The 12196-nt window shown below is 44.6% G+C and overlaps 5 protein-coding genes across 8 annotated transcripts; 1 reads left to right on the top strand and 4 right to left on the bottom strand.

Annotated features, from left to right (window-relative positions):
* Nucleotides 1-52: 52 nt before the first annotated feature.
* On the bottom strand, nucleotides 53-3557 carry LOC132262954 (glutathione synthetase-like). Its single transcript, XM_059762468.1, is given in 8 exon segments — nucleotides 53-269; nucleotides 1134-1285; nucleotides 1347-1970; nucleotides 2032-2074; nucleotides 2755-2824; nucleotides 2827-2911; nucleotides 3007-3219; nucleotides 3280-3557. Coding segments are annotated over 8 exon segments (1506 nt in total). The 5' UTR covers nucleotides 3472-3557; the 3' UTR covers nucleotides 53-142.
* A 180-nt stretch (nucleotides 3558-3737) lies between these two features.
* LOC132262956 (calcium and integrin-binding protein 1-like) lies at nucleotides 3738-4944 on the top strand. Its single transcript, XM_059762470.1, has 5 exons — nucleotides 3738-3846; nucleotides 3933-4108; nucleotides 4180-4214; nucleotides 4280-4729; nucleotides 4798-4944. The coding sequence occupies exons 2-5, from the start codon at nucleotides 4058-4060 to the stop codon at nucleotides 4817-4819; spliced, it is 558 nt and encodes a 185-aa protein (XP_059618453.1). The 5' UTR covers nucleotides 3738-3846; nucleotides 3933-4057; the 3' UTR covers nucleotides 4820-4944.
* Nucleotides 4745-6958, bottom strand: LOC132262955 (voltage-gated purine nucleotide uniporter SLC17A9). Its single transcript, XM_059762469.1, has 3 exons — nucleotides 6799-6958; nucleotides 6349-6736; nucleotides 4745-6292 (listed from the first exon to the last, which is right to left on the bottom strand). Exons 1-3 carry the CDS (start codon nucleotides 6861-6863, stop codon nucleotides 5450-5452), a joined length of 1296 nt encoding a protein of 431 aa, XP_059618452.1. The 5' UTR covers nucleotides 6864-6958; the 3' UTR covers nucleotides 4745-5449.
* A 139-nt stretch (nucleotides 6959-7097) lies between these two features.
* Nucleotides 7098-8707, bottom strand: LOC132261841 (uncharacterized). The gene is made up of 2 exons (XM_059760847.1): nucleotides 7872-8707; nucleotides 7098-7816 (listed from the first exon to the last, which is right to left on the bottom strand). The coding sequence occupies exons 1-2, from the start codon at nucleotides 8513-8515 to the stop codon at nucleotides 7336-7338; spliced, it is 1125 nt and encodes a 374-aa protein (XP_059616830.1). The 5' UTR covers nucleotides 8516-8707; the 3' UTR covers nucleotides 7098-7335.
* A 100-nt stretch (nucleotides 8708-8807) lies between these two features.
* On the bottom strand, nucleotides 8808-12183 carry LOC132262272 (clavesin-2-like). 4 transcript variants are annotated; one of them, XM_059761484.1, is made up of 3 exons: nucleotides 11718-12183; nucleotides 9708-10350; nucleotides 8808-9396 (listed from the first exon to the last, which is right to left on the bottom strand). In XM_059761484.1, the coding sequence occupies exons 2-3, from the start codon at nucleotides 10305-10307 to the stop codon at nucleotides 8998-9000; spliced, it is 999 nt and encodes a 332-aa protein (XP_059617467.1). In that variant the 5' UTR covers nucleotides 10308-10350; nucleotides 11718-12183; the 3' UTR covers nucleotides 8808-8997. The 4 variants fall into 4 exon arrangements, with proteins under 4 accessions (XP_059617467.1, XP_059617468.1, XP_059617469.1 ...); XM_059761485.1 differs by having other exon boundaries at nucleotides 11841-12183; XM_059761486.1 differs by having other exon boundaries at nucleotides 11886-12183.
* Nucleotides 12184-12196: the final 13 nt, after the last annotated feature.

Raw genomic sequence — 12196 nt, 5'->3', positions numbered from 1 at the left:
CTAGAGAAGTCATTCACTCGTCAGATGATTCGTCTGCGACAGAGAATTCCCGCCTTTTTCAACCTCCGCATGGAATTTTATTCCGCAGAAAAGCATACACAAAAATGCAAAAAAAATATATTGATCGGTGTCAACTAGTCAACTAGTCAATCAAATAAGGGCTATCGAGAGCGCCCAGTCCAGCTGCAACGCCCCCTTCATCGGCTGTAGACAGCTTCGTCCTCAGCATATGACCAACCTGACGATTGTACACAATCTTATCCTTGTCCCTGTTTGTAAAATACATCTGTTAATAAATCCCTTCAATAGCTTAGCACACGTAAACTATTCTAATATGCGAAACATCAAAACATTTTGCACATTCATTAATTTCCCAACGAAAAAAATAACATCACGCACGCAATGACACAATACATTTGCTCTATGATTGATAATGTGATAAATTATGAAATGGACAAAACATGCACTTCTTATTCACTTCGCAATGAGAGACAATTTGATAGAATTGTCACTACATATGCTTGGAATCTGAAAAGGGCGGAGCATTCGAGTGGGTGGCTTCAACTTGAGGAATCTCCCGACACAAATTATTTCTTGATTATTATTGGTTGTGCGATCCAACCAACTTTCTTGATGATAAGATCAAGGTTTAACCAGTTTAGCCTTCATTCTACAATTTCTTCAGCTATAATGACTTGTAAGCGAAACGATGCACGAAAGAATAAAATTGCCTGAAATTCATTAACTCTCACAATCGCAAAGAATTAAGCATTTATCTGCATGATTTTTCGACAAATCTTGATAAAGCTTCACCTAGACGCTATAAACTCCAAAAAATTGTCGTCAATTGATAATCACGTTTTGGAAGTCTAAAATTAACTCAGCTTATCAAGAATCCACTTTCATTTTGATTTTCAATTAGCCGTTTTCGCATCAATTCATTATCTAAAATACTGTTAATACCATATAATTACAGAGTGCTTCTATTGCTGTTACTCTGCACATAATTACTCTGCTTATCGCAAAGTTCGCAAAGCAATTTATCAGCCTCATAAAAATTCGATAAGAGATTGATTTTTAGAAATTAACCTCCCAATAAATGCTCAACATGAAAATGTTAATGCAATACTCACCCAATTATGGCTCCAAAGATGCCCAGCTCGGAAACCAAGTCAGAGATTTTGGGGAGACCAACTTCACCAGGTCGAATGATGTACCCTTTAGAAACTGGCGGAAAAATCCGCTCCATCAGGATCCAGGCTGACCGCTCAGTGGCGTTCATTTTCTACAAAATATCACAACATTATAAGAAAAGATATTTCTACATGACAAGTGAATCGCCTCACCTTTAAGGCATCGGGAATGTCTTGACCGTAAACATTGTTACCGCCGCCCTCTCTCTGGGGCTTCAAAACGTACTTTTCAGGATTCTTGAGAGCCATCTTGACAGCTTCTTCGCCCTGCTCGCTGACATCCAAGGAGTACAATCCAGTGAAAATCTCCTTCACAGCTTCAATCTTTTCATCGCTGTCCAGGAAACGCTTCAAAATGCCCGGCTTGGCCAGAGCTTGTTGCACTTTCTTCGTTCCCGCCAAGTGATAGTGAATAGAAGGACACTTAATGGCCAGCGAGCGCTCCATAATGAGCCTGGCGTCCCACTCTTTTTGCGTGGGATAGTGGGTAGGTTCGTAACCAGCCCTAAAGTAGATGACACTCACTTCGATCTCACCCACAAGCAGCTCATTGTTTGGTCCCAGTTTAGCCTCACTGTGGATTTCAGTGAGGGTCTTCCGAATGACCCTGATTGATGGGTTGGTCTTGCGAATCTCAAATTCGTGGAAACGTTGATCGCAAATGTTGTAAGTAACATTCTCAACGATAAACAGAATTGCAGCTTGAGGCTTCCCAATAATCTTCCATGCTTCAATCATGCCTTGGCAGAGTCCTGAAAGTGCAGGATTCTCCGGTAACTGGAAAAGGACAATGTTGAGTAAGTCTTATAGTGTTGAAAGCAATTGTATTTTTACTCACATCCGACACTTTATCGCCGTGATTGAGTTCGTGAAGAATATAGCTGTGGATCATTAAAGAACAACGTTAGCAATGACTCTTCAAAAGAATATCAAGTGCGTTAGGACAAACAAACATTGAAAAACAAAACTCAAAAGCTCAAGGAGTGAGGATGTGACTGTTAATCCGGATGTTAAGAAGCTTCGGGTACCTATGCATAGGAGTCATGTGGCTGGAGATTCCACCAAAGCTGGATGCAATAGTATTCAGTTCCACTTGTTTAGCACAACACGCGTCTAAGCAATGAGCCAAATAATCTGAACGGAGAAGGCCTAAAGAGATGATGGCCTGTAACGACAATATAAGGAATTTTTGGCTTTTTATCTATTTGAATCCGATGAAATATTTTTTTTTATGTATGCGATGAATATGAAATTTTATCAAAGATATACTCCAGCCACACAAACATCCAGTTCCTCATGTGAATTCATGTTAACTCTCCCTTAATTTCATGCCAAACCAGACAATGCGATAAGAATTGCTCACTTGAGGCCTGTTACCAGACTAAGACAGATAACACTTTGCCAAAAGGGGTCAAATTGAGACTCAAATGAGCACTTCTCATTCCTTGACACCCGTCTTGTTAATGACTCCCAGAAGCGTCCCAAAGAATGATTAGAGGATCAATGAAGCAGATACCAAACGCTCTTCTCTCTTTTCCTAAGAAATCTACTGATCAAGCACCTTTGCAGTCCCCTAGAAATAGGCCCCAAGTGCCCAAAGCCACTCGCAATCGTGTTAATTTCCACTTGCGGCAGCAATAAGCTGCCGGACCCGATGCCTTATCGAAACAACACGACTCCAGCATCACGTCGGAGCGGAAGAGTCCTAGCGAGAGGTGCTTTTCAGGAAACACAACAAACCATTAATCAGAAGCTCAGAATCCGTCATTCAGAGATGAGTCAGATGGACATGCACAACGCTCAGGAGTCTTACTTGATTCGAGCAGTTTCTTAGAATGTCCTCGTAAATCCGGAACAGATTCCCGGTGAATTCATCCACTTTGATCGTGTTGGCCAACGTGGTGCGCAGAAAGTCCGTGTCATGAGCCACTCGGTGCATCAATTCATTGAGGATCGTCTGCAGCTGCACGGCCTTCTCGAACTCCTTCCTGGGAAACGAGCTGGGCACCAGCACGAAGGGAGCGAACTGCAAGAGAAATTGCCGTGCTATATCTTCACGTGATTTCACCCAGGAAATTCGTGTCACCTGCATAGCATCCGGATTGAAGTTGGACTTTGAGCGCATCCCGGCTCCGTGCATGATGGCCCAATCCTTGGCCTTGTCAATCACATCCATCAGCTGCTCATCCGGAATGGGGATGGGAATGCAGGGCTTCAGGACGGGCAGCTCCACGGCTGAGCAGCAGTTCTCACTTGAGTCGCACGCACGATCGCACATTTTGAGACTTTGTTTCGGACTGTGACACTGAACTGTGATAACTGATGAAATACTACGCAAAGATTCGTCTGGAATCTTCTCTTTTCGGGTTGATTTATCAGAATGATTAGACTGTTTGCTTTTTATTTCACCACACTGACGACATCAGCTGACTGGAGAATTCAACTGGCCGTTTCTACACTGTAAATTGCTGTCGTAACTTTCCGCCCTATGCATCTTTGTGAACCTCGTGTGAGTAAACAGTTTGCTGTTTGGATTCTTCTTTCGGCACTGTGGTAAATCCAGAAGACACCCAAATCCTTGAGCATTAGAGTCACATCTAGATGGGCCACGAATTAATTTTTTGTTGAAACTTTTGAGAGAAATTTCAGTGAGGTAAGAGAGCCAACACAATTGCTCTTGCTTGACTTCTGCTAAATTCACGCACACATCAACGGATGATTTCTTTTGTTTACAAACAGTGACGTTTGAGTCAGTGATCTTGGAATTGCTCATGTGATACGGAAAAACAGATATTTTGGAGTGTTCCAGTGCGAATCTCAATCTAAGAATCTCAACAGATACCAAAGAAGCGTGAGAGGATCTAATGGGACAGACAAAGAGTCAGTTTTCAGAAGAGGAACTTCAAGATTACGAGGTATTTCAGTCTGGACACACCCCGGAAGTGATATACTCAAAGAGTTCTATCATGTCTTGTCTCTCCCGCAGGATCTCACGTTCTTCACGAAGAAAGAGATATTGTGGTAATGCTGCACGTTTGTTCCTCATCGTGATGCATTGTTTGCAAATGTTATGCTTCCTCTTGCAGTGCTCATAAGAAGTTCAAAGCTCTGGCCCCGGAGAAAGTGGGTCATAACAAGAATGCGAAGCTGTCGATGCACAAGATTCTGCAGTACCCAGAATTACGGGTGAATCCGTTCGGGGATCGGATCTGCAAGGTTTTTAGCTCCAGCAGTGACGGCGATTGCACGTTCGAGGACTTCCTGGACATGATGTCAGTGTTCAGCGACGCAGCTCCGAAGACTGTGAAGGCGGAGCACGCCTTCCGAATCTTTGACTTCGACGGGGACGATATGCTGGGCATCAGTGATTTGCGACAAGTCGTGGAGAGGCTAATTGGCGAGGGAAACACTCTCACGGACAACGATGTGAAGCTGCTGATCCAGACGATTCTCGATGAGGCCGATCTGGATGACGATGGGGCGCTCTCCTTCGCCGAATTCGAGCACATCATCGACAAATCATCAGACTTCTCCAAGTAATATCCGTCCCATCATCATAATTGCCTTTATTAGACTATCTAATGGTGATCTTATCTATTTACAGCTCCTTCCGCATTCGTCTGTAGTCTAGCCAGACGCTCCGAATCTAGTGATTTTTTTTTACAATATTTATTACAACAAGTAACATCTCGAATATCTTCCACACAATGTTCCCACTTTTTGTCATAGGATTAAACATTATCCAGTAGAAGAGTGCATTCTTCTTTAGTTTCTGCTTTTTGGGAATAGGTAATTGACTTATTAACATCTATGCTATCAATACAGTGCTGTGATTTGCTATAGATCACATGTCATCGGCCGGATGGCCAAATTCTCGAGCAGTGTCATCAGAGGTGAGTCTATGTCTAGTCTTGGAAAGGTTTTCACTTTGCAATTCCACTAAGTTCTAAGTGTTTTAAGTATTGAAATGAACAGGAAATCATCGAGAAAGGAGGAAAAATGGATTTTCAATTCCAAATAAAGGTAAGAATAGTGTTTTTTTCATTTCTAAATCTAAAATTCAGCAATATTAAACAAGGTCTCCTATAAGGGACACTACTGGGATTAATTGAGCATAACATCCCCCCCTAAATTCGATGTAAAACCAAGACTAGCAACTCACCCAGATCGAGGCTGAGATTTGGCAATGTCTAAATCCCACGCTGAGTCGTCTTTAGGCGTCCCGTTCAGTAAAAGTCTCCACATGTGGAGGAATGCTATTGAATCACATCAGCCGATCCGAACAGTGTGAACACAATCCAGCCGAAGAAGTTGATGACGATGCAAGTGGTAAAGACCACCGTCCAGCTCTGCGTCAGCTCCAGTATGTAGCCGGCCAGGTAGACTCCCAAGAAACCCGGCACAGCGCCCATGGTATTCATAAGGCCAAACACGCTGCCTGAGTACGTTGGCGAGAGGTCTTGCGGGTTCACGGTGACGCCATTGTTGTGGAAGCCCGATCCGCCGATGATGATCGTCATGCAAATGATGTGAACGCTGAAGTCTGTGGCGTGGCACATGAGCAGCAGGGCGAGATTCTGACTGGCGAAGCACACGCTCTGGACAATCTTCCGGACGGCAGTGAGGGACCAGTTGCGTGCCACCAGGGCGTCCGTGAGCACCTTGCCCAGAACAGTGCAGGGCGGCAGCGCGAACCAAATCATATTCACCAGCCACCCTTTGGCCGTGGGAAAGGAGTCGTGAAAGTAGGTGGGCAGCCAGGAAAGTATCACGAAGAAGCAGTTCATCTCGCACGCGTGGGCGATCACGCAGGCCCAGAGGGAGGAGCGCCTCAGGAAACGCAACCATGGCACAGCAGACTCGTGATGGGCTAACTTAGGACACTGGACGTTCACCACGCGACTTCGGTCCGATGACATTGTGTAGTAGCGCAGGAATAGTGTCCACACGAGTCCCAGGAAGCCGATTACACGGAAAACTGAAGGCCACCCGAAGTAGTCAAGAATTACGGAGCCTAGAATGCCCGTGAGAAGAGTCCCGAAGGCCGATCCGCACGTCAGCATGCTGAAGAAGCTGGCGCGCTCACTCGAGCAGAGGTTCTGCACAGGAGACAAGGATGAAAGAGAGAATGCCAAAAGCCTTCTGGCAAAGTTACCTGACTAGTGATGCTGATCATGCTGGGGAAATGAACTCCCTGGCATGCTCCATTGATGATTCGCACAACCACAATAAAGGGAATGCCCCATGAGATGGATTTCGGCGCCATCAGGATGATATTTGGCATCCAGAAGGTGATCAGAGACCAGCCAATCGCCGCCGCCAGCATCACTCTCTGTCCCCCAATGCGGTCGCTGAAGTATCCGCCCAGAACCTGAGTCAGCGTGTAGCCCCAAAAGAAGGAGCTCAGGATTGTGCCGGAGTCTGTCTTGTTCCACTTCCTCTCACTAGCCACCGCCGGCACCAGCAGTGGCATCGTTGTTCGTGTGGAGTAGAGCGTCGTGGTGCCCAGGATCAGCGTGCAAAACCACAGCCTCTTCTCCTGCCTGCAGAGAGGGAGGAAAGTGAAGCAAAGCATTGGGATTGTTGGGAATTTGGGAAGACTCACCTGGACCAGACATTTTGATTGTCAGTTGCATCCCGCAACAGGGAATACTTGAGTCTCTCCTCCATGCTCTAGACACCAGGCATTATTGTGGAGTTTCGATAGAAAATATTGAGAAAACCCCACGTCACAAATGTCTTGTGGACGCACACACGGTTTTCAATAGCAAACTCACAGCGTGTCTCAGTGTCTCGGCTAAACTTTCAAAACAACACACTGTCAGTTGGCATTAGGATTTCTCTATGCATGGAATTGGAGAATTCTGAGCTTAATTCTGGGTGTGAAACTAATCACGCTCGAGATTCTATGAAATTCACAGTTTTTATTCAATGGAAAATTCACAAAATTACACTCTTTCATAATATTCACATCTTCCATCAGAAAAAATGTTAACTGCGCGTCTTTTTGCAAATTATACTTCAAAGATATTTGTAAAAAATAAACAGTTTCTCAAGAGATAAAGCTTTTTAGAGAGACTTGAAACAAAAAATATATATACTTTGCGTATTGTACTGAAGGGAATATCGAATATGCTTGAACTTAGACGGATGTGATGATTGGGAACTTTGTGTTGTGTGCCAGGTTGTCGCGCTGGATGTATTGCTGAACAACGGGGAAAGGACTGTTGTGGAGGTTTCCGACGAACCAGAGGAGCTCCTTCGTGACCTCTTCCTGTCCTGTCGACTCGATTAGCTCACTGATCACGGTCGAGAGGAGTTTTCCTTCCTCATTGAATTGCTGAATGAATATCTGGGCAGCCTCTTCCTGCACAGAAGAGAAGTTAGCCAGAATTCTAATCGAGTAGATGACAAACCCAAGCGCTATGTCTTTTGTTGGTGCTTTGCGTGGATATTTTGTCAAATAATGTGTGCAGAAAGCGATTATCTTGGCCAGGTCGGTGTGATCTGTTAGCTGGAAGTCCTTCCTTATGAGATATCTGTCCAAGAGCTGGATTCCGCCGAGGGTTTCTGGGTTCTTCTCCTCTGTGACAGCATTTACGATGATTTTGTTGTCAGCATCACTGAAATTGCGCATGATTTAGCTCGATTTTGAAAACCAAAATCATTGATTATTACCTCAGGACTTCCTCCTCTCTGGACACAATCAATTGCAAGCAGTTGAGGGACTCATTCTTGATGTTCTCGTCGTAATCATTCTGCACCACGGAGATTAACTCCCGGACAATTTCCTGCGACATGAGGATCTTCAAAGGTTTCCCACCGCCGCACACGAGATTGCAAAGCACCCAGAGACAGAGCCTGGCCAGGTGCTTGTTGGAACTCTTCACGTAACTCAGCAGATACGTGCCGGCCATCAGGGCGAGCTTCTCGCAGCAGAAGTCATCTCCCAGGGAAAGATTGCAGAGGCACTCCGTGGCCCACAGCCTCAAGTCCGCGTCCTGACCCGTGAACTCTTTGATCACCACATTTATCGCACCTGGAATCCGCATGAACGTCGAGATGTTCTCGGAGTCGCGCATGAAGGCCTTGCTGAGACGGATGAGGTCATTGGAAGTGGCTCGCTTTCGCCTCTTAATCCTCGCCGCGAGGCCCTGCACGTCTTTCTGCGTGATGTTATTGGACATCACGTCCACAATCTCCCCAAGGCCACATCGCACCGTGTCCAGGTCGCTGTGGCGACTGTTGGCTCTGAAGTCCTGGATATCCCGGCGAATGTAATCCCGGATGCGAGAGTCAATGGGCGAAGGATCCGCAGACATAACCTCACTCAGGTGCTAATAATCCTTTGGAAACACCACAAACACCCCTTGATTCCCGAGGAAAGTACTAACAGTGCTCAGTTGAGTGCCCCCCGCGGACAACTGCACACGGGTGAGGTGCTAAAAAAAGCGATTGCAGGTGTAAAAGTGCAAAAATAGCCAGAGACAATTCGTCACCATCAATGAGAAAAACAAACTGAAAACTGCGTCGCGTCAAGGTCGCATCCGTCGACGAGTCATGATGGCGCCAAAAATTCGACCACCCGGCGATATTGTCGATATATCGTATGAATATTGTCCGTTACAAGCAACTTTTATTATAAGAGATACAAAATATCTTAGAAAAATTCTGTCACTGGACGGCTTAGTGCTATTCAAAAAATACAACTCTTCCTGGAAGATTTCTGAACGCTGTAGCGTGTGAGATTGGAGCGCAGGAACAATTTCGAGAGTTCAGTCAGTTTTTGAGCGATGAATGCAGTTCAAATGTCGTCGTCCAGACTTAGCAGGGAATTGCGAGCGGGATCTGAGCTCTTTTTCGCCATGGAGCTGCCGTTTTTGAGGCAGCTGGCGGGCGCTGTAGAGTAGACAGTCGCCTGGGTGATGTAGTAAGGACGAGACTCTACGTTGTGATTCTCCTGACTGGACGCCAGAAGTGTATGATACCATTCGAGTGGGTTGAAAGGCGGTCCTTCTCCGCCCAGTTCCGTGACCAACACGTCACGGGCGATGCTCTCGTGCAGCGTGGACAGATTGCTGTGGAGTTTAATTCGCGAGCGCGTCTTCTCCTTGAGGAACTGTCGGATCACAGCCATTGCCGCCTCCAAGTACCACGTCTGCCCGATGAAGTGAATGGCTTTGAACTGGACTGGAAAGCAGTCCTGCGGAAAGAAGTAATATATCAGAGATCACTCATGTCAGCTACAAATAAAAAAAAACCTTGAGACAATGTGGGAAAATGTCGTAAAACAATAATTAGCAGAAAATTTATCACGAGTCGAGTCGTTAAGTTTTTGCAAAAGGATGTTTAACTGCTTATGGCCGTACGGGACAGTTGTGTTCCATAAAAAGCATTATTAATAGCTCTTATTTCTCCTTTCTCAATGCTTTTGAACCCAATTGAAGAATAAGGACAAGAATGAGTTGATATTTTGTGGTTTGCGTTTTTCAGGCTGCCAAACTTCGTGCTCACCTGAAGACCCTCGATCATCAGCTTGAGTATCTTTGGGTTGAGGTGGGAAGACTTCTGGAGAGTGAGGTTGCTCCAGTCGACGATGGCCACAAAGCCGTTCGCCTGATTCTGCTTGTCCTCGAGGAGCTTCTCCAGCGACAGCAGCATGGCGCGGTAGATGGTGAGCAGGGAATAGAGCGCTGGATCCCAATTGGCCGTGAAGAACACCAGCACTTTCCTGCCTCGGCGGTCCCTCTCCGGCAGCACGCCCGGGAAGCCGTCGCGGAGCGCCAGCTGCACGCTCTCGTCGAAGACGGACAATCTTTGGAAAATAGCCTGATTCTTCTGCATGTAAGTGAAGTAGTTGATGATGAGTCTGAACGCCTCGTCCACGTCGAATTTGCGCGCGAAGAGGAAGCGCAGCAGGAAGTCATTGTCATGGTAGCAGGACTTGTCTTTGAGCGCGTAGTCCATGCTGGCGCCGATGAGCTCCTTGATCTGGAAGAGCGCTTGGTTCCACTCTGTGGGCTCGTTGTACACATTGTAGTACTTCTTGTTGCCCATCCGCACGTCGCCGATCTTCGAGCGCATGTCCCATTGGAATTCAAAGTACTCCGACATTGTGAGTTGCCGATTAGATCACGAATGTCTCAGTTGAAATGTTCTGGAAAGAGACAGCAAAAGAGAATTAAAATCACAATCAGTAATTGATAAAACACTGAAGAAGTTCTCAAGCCTAATCAATTTACTCAATTACATATTCTTACACAATTAATTAGTAATATTTCAACCCCTCAATTTTCTTCAAGAACACCAATAAGAGAATACTTATTAAAGTGCTAATTTCTTGCAAATTATCTATGAATCTTCCCAAGAAATCTCATTTTCTCTATCATTAGTCAAAATTGTAATTGCAATATCGAATTGCAAATAAACATCAAATCAATTTCTTCAATACAAACGAACAAGGTGAAAATGCTGTTTAATTTTATATTAACAAATTTCAATTTGCATACATTTTCACCAAGTAATGCACGCATTTATTGCAACCAATTACAAAACTTGAATGTGGTTATTGGTTATCAGGTTTACAGGTGCTTGAGACTGTTTGGCTTCCCTGTCGGCAAACACCTGCCCGTGAATTTAGTCACTTTGTCGATTTTCATGCAAAATTTACACACATAAGCAGCAGATTCACCTCTTTACTTATGGCAATTTCCCAGAGAATTATTTACTGACAAAATCGTGTGATTAGAGACTGTTAATTGCACACGAAACTGTGGCAGAGGGAATTTCAGATGAAATTCCATGCCAGGGTAATTTCGTGGATTGCAATTCTGCCTTCGGGTCAAACTTATTATGTTATAAATTGACGGTGAGTCAGCGTTCAGCACGAGAAGTCAATCTTGGCCAGTTGTTTAGAGTCACACTTTGTCTTGAAAAGGGAAATTTCCGTGTTTTGCAACACTTGGTCAGACTGTTTACAACTTTCACTATTATTTATCTCATGAAAATATTGATGGTGCGCTTTGTGGAGAAAACCTATCAGAACTAATCGATTTCCAGCCTACACTTGAGGCATAATCTATCGTCACTTTCTAAACAAATAACACACTTCATTTATCACCAGCGAAAGGGAATATAAAAAAAAATCGCGATAACTACATCAAATATGTACATGAGATTTTAAGGTCGCGTGTGGCTTCTATTCCCAACTGATAAGAAACACTTCACGTGAGATTTTCAATAGAATTTTGAAAGTGATCATTGAAACTCATGATATGATCAATCTGATCGGAAAAGGTTTCTTATTTGGCCAAATTTCCTCGTCTTTTCAGGTGTGGAGTGTGAGTCACTATAGAAGGAATGCAAATTAGCTTTTTTTTGCTATCAGCGAATATGAAATGAGATTTATGAGGTCATTAAGCCTGATTTTTTGCACAACTTGAGGCGGACTTTCGTAGAAATGTGCACTAAAATTTCAGAAGTGAACAAAAACAATATTACCGTTCTAACAGAACATCCACGCACCAAATTTCCAAGAGATTAAGATCTTTCCTCGTGCCGAACACCTTGCATTCTAATAACATTTACACCAGTGAGCAGCAAATAGACAACTTTCGATACAATATACTCAAAACAACACAAACACACTTGTGGTAGTCGACTCGAATCCGGATGGAGGAAATTAACACACACCCCAATTGATTGGGTGCTTTGCGCCCACGAGAGTCACAAATCTCTCGTTATGTTTCTGCGTGGTGCGCAATTGAAATTCACAATTAAATAGGCGTTTTGCAGTTCTGAATGGCGCCACTCCGTCGTCACTATATAAGAAGAGTAGATTCACACACGCGCCCAGCAAGAATTGTAGTCACTTCGGCGGAACTGTTGGAGGTACACTGAGAGAAGTGTCGAACTGAAACTCTTCGGCAGCGCGGCTTCAATTTCAAAGGCGAGGGGTTCATTGCAGTGAGTCATACTAAGATCGCCAATATATAAAGATGGCA

The sequence above is a fragment of the Phlebotomus argentipes genome, unplaced genomic scaffold, assembly GCF_947086385.1.
Source record: "Phlebotomus argentipes unplaced genomic scaffold, Phlebotomus argentipes genome assembly contig_15, whole genome shotgun sequence".
NCBI classification, from domain to species: Eukaryota; Metazoa; Arthropoda; class Insecta; order Diptera; family Psychodidae; genus Phlebotomus; species Phlebotomus argentipes.
Note: the sequence above shows the minus strand (reverse complement) of the source record. Positions and strands in the feature narration are given on the sequence as shown.